Raw genomic sequence first — 13,253 nt, 5'->3', positions numbered from 1 at the left:
TTCCAAAGGAAGGCCATGCGTTTCCCCAGGTACCGGCACCGCCGGACACTGCAGACCCCGTGGTGCGCCAGAGCAAGATAGTCGGTGCGACAAGGTTACGTGGCCTGGTAGCCAACCAGATAAGCCAACTCTGAAACTTTGTGGATTTAATGAAAATGAAAGTTTAAAGATTTTGCAAATATATATATATTTAATTCAAGGTCACAAAATACCCACTTGAGAAAAAAAGGGGGGGTACTTTTAGATAAAATACACAGTGGCCCTGTGGGTTACATGTGTTGGGCTGCTAATCACAAGTTTTGAAGTTCGAAATCACCAGTGGCGGCCGAGAGAAAAAGAGTTGCAGGCTTAGCAACCCACAGGGGCAGTTCTGCCTTGTCCTCTAGGGTCGCTCTGAGTCGGCAGCGACTCGATGCCAGTGAGTGCGAGTGAGTTGAGGTGTATCATTAGCTGAAGGAAAGGTGTCTTTTAATGGGTGCACTGAACACGTTGGGGGGTCACCACACCATGAGGAACTGGGTGAAAGGGTTGGCATGAGGAAGGTTGAGAACCACTGGTCTAAAGCAAACCCTGCCAAACCACACGAGGTTGGGTAACCCTGCCAAGCCATCATGCCAGCGCTGGCTGCCTGCCGCCTCACCTTTCACAGGCGCCAGAGAGGGCCGCAGGTTGTCCAGGTGGTGGAAGAAGATCTTGTCGCTGGTGGATCCCGGGGGCAGCGAGAGTCCAGCCACGTCCCCGTTGAGGCGACTCCTGACTCGCTTGGGTGGGTGAGGCTTCTTAAAGAGCTGGTGTGAGAGAAAAATGACACTTCCTACTCAGAATGAACTTTTAATGACAAGGTTAACATTAAGTGGCAGGCATGACATTCCTCATGCCCTTAAGCTTCCTAAAAACCATCAGGTTTTTAATGCCTGTTTCACAGATGAGAAAAGAAACTGAAGAGGCGGGCGGAGAGGATGGCCAGGGAGCAAATCCTCATTCTGACTCACAGGGAGCCCGAGGGACAGTGCAGAACTGTGTCCCAGGCTTCCCGATGCTGCAAGCCTCCCTCTTGCTCCCAGACTAGCTGGTGAGTTCAGAACCCGGCTCTCTGTTAGCAGCGAACTGCTTCTTAGACTACTGCTCCACCAGACTCTCCTTTGTTGGGCAGGTCTGCGATACTCCAGTCTGGGTGGTTATCAGGCCGTGTGTGAAATGTAATTCACAAGAACTTTTGAAAAGACAATCTGTTGACACTACTGTTAGTTTGTAATTATTTTCTAATGGTGCCCAAACTGTAGGAATAGTACTTATAGCCCAATAGCGAGTGCTGCTGGTGCACGTGGTTACGTGTTGGGATCCTAACTGCAAGGTCAACAGTTCCAAACCACCAGCTGCTCCTCAGGAGAGACGCAGGCTTTCTTCTTCTGTAAAGCGTTCCAGGCTCGGGAACTCACAGGGGAGATGTGCCCTGTCCTGTGGGGTCACTATGAGGCAGCATTGACACAGAGATGGTGAGTTTGGCTTTTCGGTTGATAGCCTAGTAGCCATTGGAGGCGGTCTGGCGCTGCTCTGTTATGCACTGGGCTGCTAACTGCAAGGTCAGTGGTTTGAAACCACCAACGGCTCTGCAGGAGCAAGATGAGGCGATCGGCTCCGGTAAAGATGCTCAGTCTCAGAACGTCCAGGGGCAGCTCTACTCTGTCTTACAGGGTCACAGTCAGTTGCAATCAACTCAATGGCACCGAGTTTGGGTCTGAGCTACAGGCCAATTCTATTTGGTCTTTGCTGACTGGGAGCCATACTTCTTTAATCTGCCTTTCTCTAGATGACTCAGTTACATCCTTTTGGTATCTCAGAAATGCTACTTACTAATGTGTTGCCTCCCCCAGTCCCTCTGTAATGTTAACAATGGGGAAATAGAAATTTTGGTATCTGGTTTTTCAGCTTTTTTTAAGCCTCTGTGGCCTGTAACTTTTGTTAAAGGTGCAGTAATCGGTATTCTCCTCAGCCTTCACTTTTGCAGCCGTCTCTGTCCCAGATCGCCTCCGCACAGACCGAGAAACACCGATGCGTATTCAAGTGGAGGTGTAAGACATGGGAGGATCTTTAAAACAAACATAGAGTCCTTTCTGCTGGAAAACTGAGGAAGATTTTTTTAAACCCTTAGATTCAGTGAGACTGAAGCTGCGTACACCACCATCAGAGTTGGTGCATCGAATTGTTTGGATTTCCAGGAGAAAAAAAGTCGAAAAACTGCTTTGTAAAGAGGAGGACACACATTTTCAGCCCCTAGATCTTTAGAATCTGTGCCTATTTCATGGGCACGGGTCAGGGTTGTGATCCTTTCTGTGAACATTAGTAACAACAAAACCATCTCAAGTTATGCAAAATGGCACATATGTTTCAAGCATCTTCATGAATAAATATTTACTGGAGAACTAAGTTCTAAGGCAGAGCACCGGGCCAGGCTGTGGACAGGTAAACGCGTCAGACTATGGGCATTTCTGGGAGGGCTCTTCTTGGAGCACGCTACATCGGTTGTGGGGACGTCCTAGAAATCCAGCGACATCTGAATTTCATCTCCTAGACTGCCTGTCTTTTATAAGCAACAGCAGCGGAGAGGTCCTGCGACAGCCAGCGCAGCATCCTGCCTTTTCAGCTGGGGCATACCTGTTTCCCACAGGATCATGAACCATATTCTTGCTCTAGCCACCCTCGGGGGAAGGATGGACCACGATCCTCCAGCTGTGATTAAGGTTTATCGATGCACGTTGCTTTAAAAGTAAACGTGCCCTTTGTTAGGGGTCCAATTACACGTGGCCATTTGGCTGTCTCCCATGAATCTTCCATACACACAGGTGGGGGAGGATTGGAGAGTTTTGCTATCTTGCTAGGCTTAAAATGAGACATCTTGATCTGGGAAAGGAGGACTCCATTACCACCGATAAAAAAGCCAAGAATGAACTATCCTTTGGACCACGGGTCCCATGCTGAGAACCTCCCAAACCCAGGAGGCAGAGTGCAAACACTGGAGATGGCTCAAGGTGACAAGTGGAGGGAGGCTGGCAGGAGACCGTAGAGTGGGCTTTGGTCCATGGAGTGAGACAGTCAAGTGACTTTTACAGAAGGTGCCCTGGCAGAGTGGCAGCCTCTGGGCACTTGGTGGTGGACCTAGGCAGGCTTGCTAACTAATCCACAGAGCAAGAGAGCTGAGTGCACTTGAGCTGAGACTTACTGGCCCCAGTGGGTTGCTTCCAGAACTATTGGTGGAGTTAAAGAGTTATGTAACATTTGTCTGAGCAGGGCAGAGGCCAGGCTAAGAGCTGAGGGGTCAAAGGCCAGAGAGAGGTCTACTTGTAAGTATGGCTGGCTGAGTGGCCCTGACCAAAGAACTGTATCCTGAGTTGTTTCTGATCCTGAATCGCAACCTGTTACTTCCCCTAAAAACAAAAACCAAAAAAGCTCTGTGTGGCCACTGGAATGAATGATGAAACCCAGCAGAGAAGCAGGGTGCTGTGGGAGGGATGGGTGGTGGTCTCTTGGGCCAAAAGGCTGGAGGGTGGCAGCATGTTTCCCTTCCAACTCATAGGAGTCCACCTTAGACTGACGCTTGCTGCCAGGGAGTCTCTCTCCTCCTTGTGACGTTCACGGACGACACTGCCACCACGTCCCTTCATGCTCCATCTCTGCTTTGCCCTGTTTGCTTCCCAGTCTGCTTTCTGCCGCCTGTCGGGCCTTTAAAGGCACAGGAAAGCATACCCCGCACCCACACCAGTCTGCAAATGACAATTTTCTCTAGTCAACACTTCCTCTAATCTGAACGATAAAAGGGAGGGAAGAGCAGAGGTTTACGAAGTGTGAGGTGACCTTCAAGGCACTTCATCTAAACCTAATTGTTGTATTAGACGGCGACCCCCTCCTTAGAGAACTATCACAGGGAGGAATAGTATCAGAGGAAAAGAAACGGATGTTCCCACCTGTTTGGGGATCTGACCAAAGTTATTAATGAACCCAATGGTGGCCGTCTCCTTCAATGGGTCATTTATGTTGTAGATATCCACCTGGCCCTCATAAAAGAGGTGATGGAAGACGTTGACAGCTTCAACTGCAGCAGGGCCTTGCTGCTTGTAGCCGAAGATCAAGTCAATCCACTCGTGCAGATGGGCGCTCACGTAATCACATTCCAATGCCTGCAATTTCCAAACACAAGCAGGTTCACTCCAGTGGCTCATGGTTCCTTTTAGCTCAGGAAGGGCTCAGTGGGCAGTCGGGGTACAGGAAGCAAAAATCAAGAAAACAATCTCAGTGACATAAACAGATGGGTCGTCTGGGGCTCAAGCTGCTGTCTTTGGACGTGGTCCAAACCCACACCAAGTTTAGAGTTCTGCTAGAGCAACCCCCTTACCTCACGGTGGACTCTGATGAATTCTCGTGGGTCCCCTTTGGCCCAGGGCGGGAGGATGACATCTCCAAGCTTGGTGCCATTTTGTTTACAACCTATGTGATGGGATATACAGGGGTGGGGAGAGAGCGGGATGAATAATCACTTCAAATGGAAGCCCCAGGCTCAGGCTCATCAAGAGAACTTCATACGCTCACCACCAGAGAAGCCCTGCGAACAGCTCCTCAGAGGAAGGCTCTCCAGCATGATGGCCAACCTGGGGGCCTTGAGCATCCAACGACAGCAGGAAGTGCCAAGTGGTACCAAGCCCAACAGGTCTCCAGCCGACCAGCCTTCCCTGGAGGCTTACAGATGCTAGTAGACACTGTCCTTCTCTAGGAGCGGGATAGCTATTAGATCACACATTGGAGGCGGTGGGGATTCAGGACAACTTAACTGACTGCATGACTCCTTTTCCACCAAGTATCCTGTGGGGCCACTGCTTTGAGGTGGGAGACACTGCTCAGGCTCCGTCCTCTGAGGACTGCTCATTTGGAAGACTACAAGGAATTCCTCTAGCATCTTCCTTCCGGCCCTCAGCAGTTGACCAGGACTGAGGCTTGGACAAGGCTTTCCCATCTGTTCTGAGGCATTAGTGAAAGGCTCTCTTTCTCCGCAGCCTCGTCCAGTTCGAACGCTCTCTTCCTTGAGGAACAAATGCAGCCGCTGGAATCTCCTGGTGGGATCTGGAATAGGCAGCTTCCCACATTCCCGACTCTCAAACCTCCGACTAGGAGTGGGCCTGTGTTTGCGGTGAGGATTTTCACTTTAAAATATAATCTGGAACGAGGTAACTCTTTACTGCCACTAGGTTATTTCACAGAAGCAAAAAGAATTCTCGGGAAGATTAAAGGGCTGCCCGTCAGCAACAAAACGACCGAGCGGTGCTAACATATGCCACCTACTCCTTACAGGGTTAATTTTTTGGCCAGGTAACCTTGAAGGTCTTGGAGAGACTGCCAGCTAGACGTACATGAGAGGAGCCGTGTGTGTGTGTGTGTGTGTGTGTGTGTGTGTGCTACGCTGGGCTGCTAACACAAGGTCAGTGGTTGGAAACCCCGCACTGGTCTGCAGGAGAAGAACGAAGCTGTTGCCCATGGCAGACTGTCTCCGATCCACAGGGGCAGCCGCAGTCCGCCCACAGGTGGTCCTGAGTCAGAACCGACGGCATGGCTGTGAGAGCTAGGATGTCGATACACAGCATAGTGCATTACATGGGGTTTGATGTTGGAGGACATTATTGTGAAATAACACCCCCAGAGGGACATTTCAATACAGTTTTTCTAGGTATAATTGGATTAGCTTGGTGAAAGATTACAAAAAAAAAAAAAAGACTAAACAACAATGCTGACTTACTGACTTAGCAGCAGGTGGTTAGACAAATAGGGATGCAAACATCAGAACACAAAAGTGGTCCCTGGTGAGGGCCAATCCAAACAGACCAATCCTTAGAAACAATCCTCCCATCACTTGTCAATTGATGGCTTAACACAATGAGCAAGAGATGCAAAATTCAATATACCGCTTAAAGGCAAGCATCGACTAGGTTGGAAGCAATGGCCACGGATGGCTTAGACAGAAAATACCGCAGTCAGCACACTACAGCCCCGACACGGCCTACCGAAACCACCCATTTCACGGTTTTACCCGAGGCCCTAGGGAAGAAAATGTCCACACTCAATTTTTTACATAAAGAGCGGGGTAAAAATCTACTAGAAGAAATACACAGTAAGCCCCAAGGTACTTGAGATGTAATGTAGCTTTCAGTATTTTGCTCATGGCCCCTCAATGCGTATGTGATATAATTTCATTCCCTCATCGGCACCACCTGCCATTTTAAAATGTTGTAAAAGGGAACCAAGTGTGCAGACTGCCCTTGGTCTCATTCTCCTGCTCTGCAGCTCGCTGCATGTGGACGCAAGGGGCTAAGGACAGGAAGTCTGTGATGCTGGTGACTAACTCTACCACCCCCCAGCCCCACCCCAGCTCGGGAAGAATCCAAGGGCACTGTCCGTGTACACTATTAACTACCTTTTCTGGATGGAGATGCTTTGAAAGCAAACAAACGAGGCAAATTCACATGACATAAACCTAACCCCCTGAAAGTGAGTTTCTGTGACATTTATAATTTTCATAATACATGCAGCCCCCAGACTCCCCAGAATACGAGCATCCTGCTCCTGAAGCAGTCTTTGAGTTGACTTTGTGAACTGCAACAGTTCCATACGGGTGAAATCTAATGTGAGCTAGTCCAATATCCTGTATATCGTGTATCTTCTATGCATAAAAATGTTACACACTTTCAGATCCACTACAAACACCTTTCACAAACTATCAACTATCGACGTAGCAGCAACAATGCTTTGGTGGCCATTGCAACATAGTACTTGAGTTTGTCATTAGGCTTGGCCGGAATGCACCTCACATAGGCTTTATAATTAGTTGGTTTCCAACTGTGGGTTAAATGCAGATTGGGGTTCGAAACCCAAGGCCTGCCTGTACGGTACACACACGAGTCTACTTAGGTTTTAAAACATGGCCACCACTCCAAAATGAAATGCTGCACCCACTAGGAAGGCAGTCTCCACATCTTCCCGGTATTTCAGTCACATGGACTCCACCCCTCAGTCATCTTTTGCGTTTTTGGCCAATTTCCCTTAGCGTCATGTTTTAGGGCCCACCTACGTTCTAGCATTTATTAGCATTTCATTTCCCTTTCCTCGTTGTGGCTGAAAACGCGCCTGTGTGTGCATGTACATGCGCACACAATCTGTTTACGCACTCTCCGTTGGTCAGTATTTGGGTGGTGTCTACTTTGGGGTTATTATGAGCAGTGCTGCGATGAACACGTGTGTACATGCATCGGTTGGAGTACCTATTTATCTCCCCCGGGATTGACACGTTCCTGCTCAGTAATGAGGCTGCGGCAATGGGCACCAACCCAATACCCAGTGGGAGCAAGGACGGCGGGTGGGCGGTCAGGCAGGTTTCCTTGTCACACTGACTTGATGGCACCTAGCATCACTACCTTCTTGAGAAGACGTCTCCATCCAGGCCCTGTCTCTTTCACAGTAACACACGACTAATAAACAGTACTTTGGATATTCGTGCAAGCTGTCTTGGCTGATGAGAGGCCTAAGTTTGTTTGTTCCGTTTATTTGCAATCACGTGCGTCTAATCACAGTAACGAAAAGCAACTGAAAACACAAGGAAGTCTTTCTGTTCCTTGTCGGCGTCCACCCTCTCAAGTCTTCAGCAGTGTCACTGCTGTCTAAGCGTCTTTCCCAGCCACCGCCCCCCCCAACCCAACCTCGTGCCACGGCTCGTACATACCTAGGTCAAAGTTGTTGGAATTGAACAGGAATTCTGGTAAGTAAAAAAATTCTGGGATCAGTTCTTTTACATCGGCCATGTTGTGCTTCGATGCGGAATACCAGGCCTCCCGCACGCTGTGGAACATCCGGTCAGCCAGGTCAAAGTGGCCGCCCTGTGGGCAGAGCGAGGTTACCCGGCTGTGAGGGGGCCCTTCACCTCACGGCGTGGCAAGCCCGGGAGCTTGACAACCCGGGGCAGATAATCCTGGGGGCATATTTCAACGTCCCGTCATCTATGCCACATACAGCTACTGATGGCCACAGTGGGAAGCCTAATCGCACTCCCTTTGGGCACTCCTTATTGCAGGGTGTGCGAGATACATTTCTTTTGAAATCAGATTGAAATCCATACGTGAACACTTCAAGGAGGGTTTGTATCTAATTAGTGATTTGAGAGAGGGTAAGACTATAAAGGAAAGGCGCTCTTCCAGAGCTCACGGCAGCTCCCTCGGAAAGATCCCGTGACCACCTGCAGGTGCAATCACAGCGTTATGTAAATGCTCGTGTAATCTCAGAGGCTAGCGCGGTGGTCAGGTTTTCCCGGGGAATGAATCACTCGCCTCCACAAAGGAGGAATTAGGAAAGGTGATCAAGAAATTATAAACCAGACACAGTCAACGAGAAAAGGGGCTTCTTTTAGCTTTTCCACACGCCCTGTCCCTCCGCCCCCACCCTGTTCCTCAAGCACACTTGCTGTGCCGTTGCCTGTGTGGGCGAGCTCCCTCTGAGAAACGCAGCAGTTCACACAGTGGGTCTGTCTCGATGTGGTCTCTTCTCCTGTTCTCTCCCCTCAGTCTCTCTCTCTCTCTCTCTGTTCTGGATATGCTGGGCTCCCGCCTGGCACATCCCTCCTGCAGACGTCTGCATGGCTCACTCCCTCACGTCTTTGCTCCCACGTCACCTTTTCAGGGACCTGCTCTGAGCACTGTTAAATTGCACCCTGTCACCACCACTTCCTGCTCCCACGAGCTCTTCCCTTTCCCCTGATCGCTATCTTCCTATCAGCACTGTCATCGTCCGAACACCGGACAATGGTCTTTGTCAACGGAATCATACGCTCCGCCAGGCTGGCTGTGTCTTCATTCACTGAGAAACCCCAAGCACCTGGCCCAGCGAGTATTCAAGCCATGGCTGCTGAATGAACGTGAGAGAAGGCGGAGAACAGCAATCGCGCGCTCGGAGACAGCAAGTGGGCTGGACTACACCCTCTCCACGTACCGCTGGCTGAGCTCAGTCCGACAGGCCTGGCCCTCCCTATGAACTGGCTTGAAAGCTAATGCCACGTGACCTTGATTAAAGGACCCTGCTGCTTGTGTATTTCAAACCTGCTCTGGTCCGGTCCATGGGGACTCTGCCTTGTTACTTTTGCCACTAAAATGTCCCGGGCTTTGGGTCATGAACACTACAGAAGGCTAAAAACAAAGAAAACGACTCTACATAAAAGCCAGGCTTGAAAGGAAGGGAAAGAAAGAGCCCCCCACTCACGGACTCACCTGCAGCCTTAAGAAAATCTGCGTGAAAGGCTCCATCCTAACGAGGTAGGAGGCCACAATCATGGCCGAGGAGTAGTGGGTCCCGTAGTGGTAGGCCGGCGTTTCTCCTGTTCAAGAACATCCAAGCCCGGTTTAGTCGAGAGGAAAGAGAAACGGCGAAGGACACCAGCACCCATGCTTGAGAACGCACAGAGCGGGCGACGAGGGTGATGGAGTCAGTGCTGGTGCGTGCAGAACCGCAGCTAAAGGGCGATGCCGCCACCCCTCATTTGTCGACTGGGCAGCAACCTGTTCAGTGCCATCCAACAGCCACCGATTGCGGCTTTTGAGAGCTAGTGTAGGAGTTACCCCTTTCTAACGAAGGATGCTCACCCACCGCTGCTACTCCGTGTTTGGTACTGACTTTGTCTGTCTGTGAACCGTTGCCCATGCACACTGTATAGTTTTTTTAAAAGTATTTTCTTAGGAAAGTGGATTCACACAGATATCCTAATAGGTTTAGGTTTAAGGTTTTTATCCCCTTTGTTTTGGAGAGACATACAATAAAGGGAAACAATTTGTTTTCAAAATTAGCCAATTCTTTTTTTTTAATGCAAAAGGATTCTTAAAAGTGCCTCAATAAATATAAGATAGCTAATAAATAAAAGTGTTTATCTTGGTGTAAAAAGGAGGCCAATTATGCTGGGGAATTTATGCCCCATACAAAGCCCACTCACACTCATTCCCTGGCAGTGAGTTGATTCAAGTCACAACCACCAGCAGCTCCACGGGAAAGAGAGGAGGTCTGCTACATCCATAGAGTTACAGCTTGTAAAACCAACAGGGCAATCCAACCCCGTCCAACTGGCGTGCTACGCGTCTACACAGACAGCAGACAGACTAAATTTACTCAGCCAATCTTAGTAAAGCAGAAGACTTGCTGTCAGTATCGTGACAAACTACACTGAGCAGCACTTTAAGGAGTCACCTAAAACTAACTTTAAAAAAAATTATTGGGGACTCTTACAGCCCTTATAACACTCCATTTATCAATTGTATCAAGCACACCTGTACATTTGTTGCCATCATTTTCAAAACAACTTCTTTCTACTTGAACCCTTGGTATCAGCTCCTCTTCTCCCCATTTTCACCCTCGTGAACCCTTCCTTGATAAATTATAAAGTATTATTATTTTTATATCTTATACAGCTGCCTCCCTTCACTCATGTTTCTATTGTTCGTCACCCTGGGTGGTGGTTATAGTCCATCATTGCGATCAGTTCCCCCTTTCTCCCCGACTTCCCCTACCCTCATGGCATTGCTACTCCCGTTATTGTTCATGAGGGCTCATCTGTCCTGGATTCCGTGTGTTGAGCGCTCTTATCTGTACCAGTGTGCATGCTCTAGCAAGATTTGTAAGGTAGAATTTGGGTCACGATAGTAGCGGGGGGGTGGTGGGAGGTGGGGTGTAGCATTAAAGAACTAGAGCAGCGGTTCTCAACCTTCCTAATGCTCTGATCCTTTAATCCAGTTCCTCATGTTGTGGTGACCTCCAACCATAAAATTATTTTTGTTGCTACTTCATAACTGTAATTTTGCTACTGTTATGAATCATGATGTAAATATGTGATATGCATGATATATTTTCAGTTACAAGTTGAACATAATGAAACATAATTAAAGCATAGTGATTAAACACAGAATATGTAATCAAATCATATATTATGAAATATTTGTGTGTTTTCTGATGGTCTTAGGTGAAAGAGTTTTTCAACCCCCAAAGGGGTCACGGTCCACAGGTTGAGAACCGCTGAACTAGAGGAATGTTGTGTTTTCATTGGTGCTATACGGCACCCCAGCTGGCTTGTCCCTTCTGTAAGGGGATGTCCAATTGTCTACAGATGGGCTTTGGGGCTCCACTCCAACCCCCCTCATTCTCATTGATATGATTTTTCATTTTGGGTCTTCTGATACCTGATCCCGTCAATACCTCGTGATCACACAGGCTAGTGTGCTTCTTCCATGTGGACTTTGTGGGCTCCATGCTAGATGGCCGCTTGTTTAAAACTAGCTTTTCAAGCACTGATTCAGTTGTGTGTACGTGTGTATATTGTGTATATTGAAATATAGCTACATTCGAGGAAGGCTGCAAAGCTATCAGACCACTCACCAATGACTTATTCTGAAACGTTTCGTACAAAGGCCAATGACAGAAAACAGTACTTGCCATTAGGATCTTCCCAGTCTTTGTACCGCTTTTTATACTGTGCTAGTCGCTCATCCGTCTGTGCGCCCATGGGCTTGGCCAGGTTTCTAAATGTCTTGGGATTAGTCAGATCCACCTCCTAAAACACAGAACGTAATGCAGCTCCAGATTAGTGAAAGCCCTCCGTTCTTATCGATCCATGAAAGTGCAGTGGCTGCAGCGCAGAGAGGCGAGATTTATGAATGTGCGGAATCGGGACTCTAAACCAATGACGCATGCCCACTGCTCAGCTGAGTCTTCCTCGAAGTTTGCTAAGAGATTCAGTTTGAAGACAATTGCTTTAGAAATGTAGTGCTTGACAGAAGAAGGCACCCAGGATGAGGAATCAGAGGGGTGGACCTGCCAATCCTTGACCTGTGGACACAAATACTCCAATTCACTACCCTCCATTCAGCCAGTCTCCGCTCCCTTCCCTCTTCCTCTCTGGCCCAGCCCTGCTTCCAGCTATGGAGCAATTACTTCTGGGGGTGAGTTGGAAGTGAGCACCCAGTCACCGGCCGTCTCTGAACCTCAAAGTCCCTGCAGACCCCGTGACTTGCAATGAGATAGATGCTTTTCAGTCGCCCAGGGGTTATTTTAAAGGCTCCCATCCAGCTGACCTAATTCACAGATTCAAAAGGAAATACATTTTTTTAAGCTAACAACAATAAGTATAAGAAAGAAGACACTGTTCTGAAATTGACTGTGGTAAAGACTGCACAACTCTTGTTATTATGATTGAACTATTAAATTGTATGATATGTGAACTATATGCCAATAAAACTAGGTTTAAAAAATCCCATTTCATGTGAACATATATAATGTATTTATGTGAAAATAACTATGTTTTCTAAAACAAACAAAAAAGGCAGTGAGAAGATTAGCACTGCTTCAGATTTTTACGATTTTTCAACGTAGACTTTAAAAAAGAGCTATTTCTGCAAAAGATGTATTTTTTTCATCCTTGAGGATTTTGACAAGTAGCAATTTGAAACATGCACCCAGAGGCTATTTAATGTGTGTCCTTCTTCTAGGGCATCATGACCTACCGATTTTGCCAAACTTGTAATTTAAGAGTGTCAGCAAGAGACACGGATTCACATTCTGAAGAGCCGTCATGTTACTGAGTCCACACTCTCAAAGGCTGGGCGCAGTTTGTCCTCTGCACTCCTTTAGTGACTTAGACAAACACTGGGGGAGTACTGCGTGTCTCAATCCGTTTTAAGAGCGGCCCCTGAGAGTGCATGAGAGACTCCATGTTTAAGAACCTCAGTCTAGCAGGGCCAGGCAAACATCGAGACTCCAACACACGGTTAAAAACGAAGTACCCAGACAGACACAATTTTGAGGCAGAGTATGAGAGCAAGAAAGACAGAGAAGTAAAAAGCAGAGCGTATCCCCTGAGGGATACTTGAGCGTGTCTTCAGAGAGGAAAGGGAACCAGCCAGGTAAGCCGCTAGGCGGGGAGGGAGACGAACATGAGAACGAGGAGCAGTCTAGGCAGGTAGACCAGCAGGTGCAGAGCTGCAAGGTACGAGAGGGGGCACTTGAGTGAAGCCCAGGTTAGAAGTTTGGAGAATACGTGAGAACTACAAGGTGAGGTGTGAGTTTTCGAAGGCACTGTGCCCTAAAGGTTAAGAACGCTCAGAGACTGTGCTGGCGACTCCCTGACTAACCTGGCATAGGGAGGTAGTGTGCGCACAGGGTCGCTGTGGGCCGAGAGCACTCCGTGGCAC

At 48.3% G+C, this 13,253-nt stretch overlaps 1 protein-coding gene across 5 annotated transcripts in view; it reads right to left on the bottom strand.

Annotated features, from left to right (window-relative positions):
• WDFY3 (WD repeat and FYVE domain containing 3) overlaps positions 1-13,253 on the bottom strand; it is a 301,390-nt gene that overhangs the window by 18,008 nt on the left and 270,129 nt on the right. For all 5 annotated transcript variants that reach the window (XM_075544080.1, XM_075544079.1, XM_075544082.1 and 2 more), the window contains 6 exons: positions 11,500-11,617; positions 9,294-9,400; positions 7,760-7,913; positions 4,391-4,482; positions 3,963-4,175; positions 641-788 (listed from right to left, as the gene is read on the bottom strand). In XM_075544080.1, the coding sequence (XP_075400195.1) occupies positions 641-788; positions 3,963-4,175; positions 4,391-4,482; positions 7,760-7,913; positions 9,294-9,400; positions 11,500-11,617 (832 nt within the window). The remainder of the gene's footprint in view (positions 1-640; positions 789-3,962; positions 4,176-4,390; positions 4,483-7,759; positions 7,914-9,293; positions 9,401-11,499; positions 11,618-13,253) is intronic.

This window comes from Tenrec ecaudatus, chromosome 3 (assembly GCF_050624435.1).
Source record: "Tenrec ecaudatus isolate mTenEca1 chromosome 3, mTenEca1.hap1, whole genome shotgun sequence".
NCBI lineage: Eukaryota > Metazoa > Chordata > Mammalia > Afrosoricida > Tenrecidae > Tenrec > Tenrec ecaudatus.
The sequence above is the reverse complement of the archived record's forward strand: the minus strand, read 5'-3'. Positions and strand labels throughout refer to the sequence as shown.